General features: G+C 48.0%; 1 protein-coding gene across 1 annotated transcript in view; it reads left to right on the forward strand.

Annotated features, from left to right (window-relative positions):
- Positions 1 to 558: 558 nt before the first annotated feature.
- The window catches only part of EMH_0090100 (uncharacterized protein), a gene marked incomplete at both ends in the record, with an annotated part of 876 nt that continues 234 nt past the window's right edge, over positions 559 to 1,200 (forward strand). Inside the window, one exon of the mRNA XM_013501528.1 lies at positions 559 to 1,198. Coding sequence (XP_013356982.1) covers positions 559 to 1,198 — 640 coding nt within the window. The remainder of the gene's footprint in view (positions 1,199 to 1,200) is intronic.

Here is a 1,200-nt window from a genome sequence, read left to right on the forward strand (position 1 = left end):
ATTGTTTTATTTTTTTTAATTGTTTTATTATTCTTATACACACAGGAGAAAGGAGACAGCAGCAGAAAGGGAGTTCTGTTGTGCTGCTGCATCGAGTTGTTGGGGTGTATGTGCATGCGTTGTGTGTTGTGTTTTTTCTTTTTTCTTTCTGTCTTTGTCTCTTTTTATAATTATCTTTTGCTTTTGTTTCTCCTCCCATCAGTGTGCAGAAAGGAGACAAACAGCAGAGCTGCCTATACACCTGGTGTGTGTGTGTGTGGGGTGTCTGGTTGCTGCCCCTTTCTGTCTCTCTTTCTTCCAGTTTATAAAACTTCTTTGCTGCTGCTTCTTTCTCTCAATACTATATAAAGATTGTTTAGTGTATTACACACTTTTTTTCCTGCAGCACACAGCAGCAGCAGCAGCAGCAACAGCAGCAGCAGCAGCAGCAGCAGCACCATCATTGCTGCTGTGTCTCGATTGGTGTGTTGTGGGTAGAGGGACATCTGTCTTCTTGTCTTTGTCTTTTCGTTTTTTTATTTTTTTATTTTTTTTTATTTTTATTTATTTTTATCGAAGATGAAATACTCTATCTTCTTTTTTCTTTTCTCTTTGAGTTGCTCAGTCTCCTGCTGCAGCAGCAGCAGCAGCAGCAGCAGCAGCAGCAGCAGAAGCAGGGGTATAGACAGCCCCCCCTCTGTCTCCGCAGCAGCAGATAAAAAAGGAGAAAGAGGAGACAGCAGCGAGCAGCACGAGGAGACAACAACATTCTCCTCCTCCTCGACAGCAGCAGCAGCAGCAGGAGCAGCAGCAGCAGCAACACCAGCAGCAGCAGCAGCAGCAGCAGCAGCAGAAAAGAAAAAGATTACACCTATAGTTGAACTCGTGATGGCTACTATAGGGGCGCTGCAGCGCACGGCCCCAGACTTCCTTCACAAGCTGCAGCAGCTGCTGGGGGAGGAGACAGAGGAGACAGAGGAGATTGCTGCTGTTGCTGCTGCAGCAGCAGCAGCAACTGCTGCTGCTGCTACAGAAGAAGAAAAGGAAGAAGCTTTTGCTTATCTCTTCGCCAGCGACACCAAGTGGACCCCCTGGTGGGATCGGCAGCTGCAGCAGCTGCAGCAGATACAGCTGCAGCAGCAGCAGCAGCAGCTGCAGCAGCGAGCTCATGTTGCAGCAGCAGCTGCTGCTGCCTCTGTTTGTCTTCGTTCCTTGGGGGCA

The sequence above is a fragment of the Eimeria mitis genome, genomic scaffold, assembly GCF_000499745.2.
Source record: "Eimeria mitis Houghton genomic scaffold, Emh_scaff7032, whole genome shotgun sequence".
Lineage (NCBI taxonomy): Eukaryota > Apicomplexa > Conoidasida > Eucoccidiorida > Eimeriidae > Eimeria > Eimeria mitis.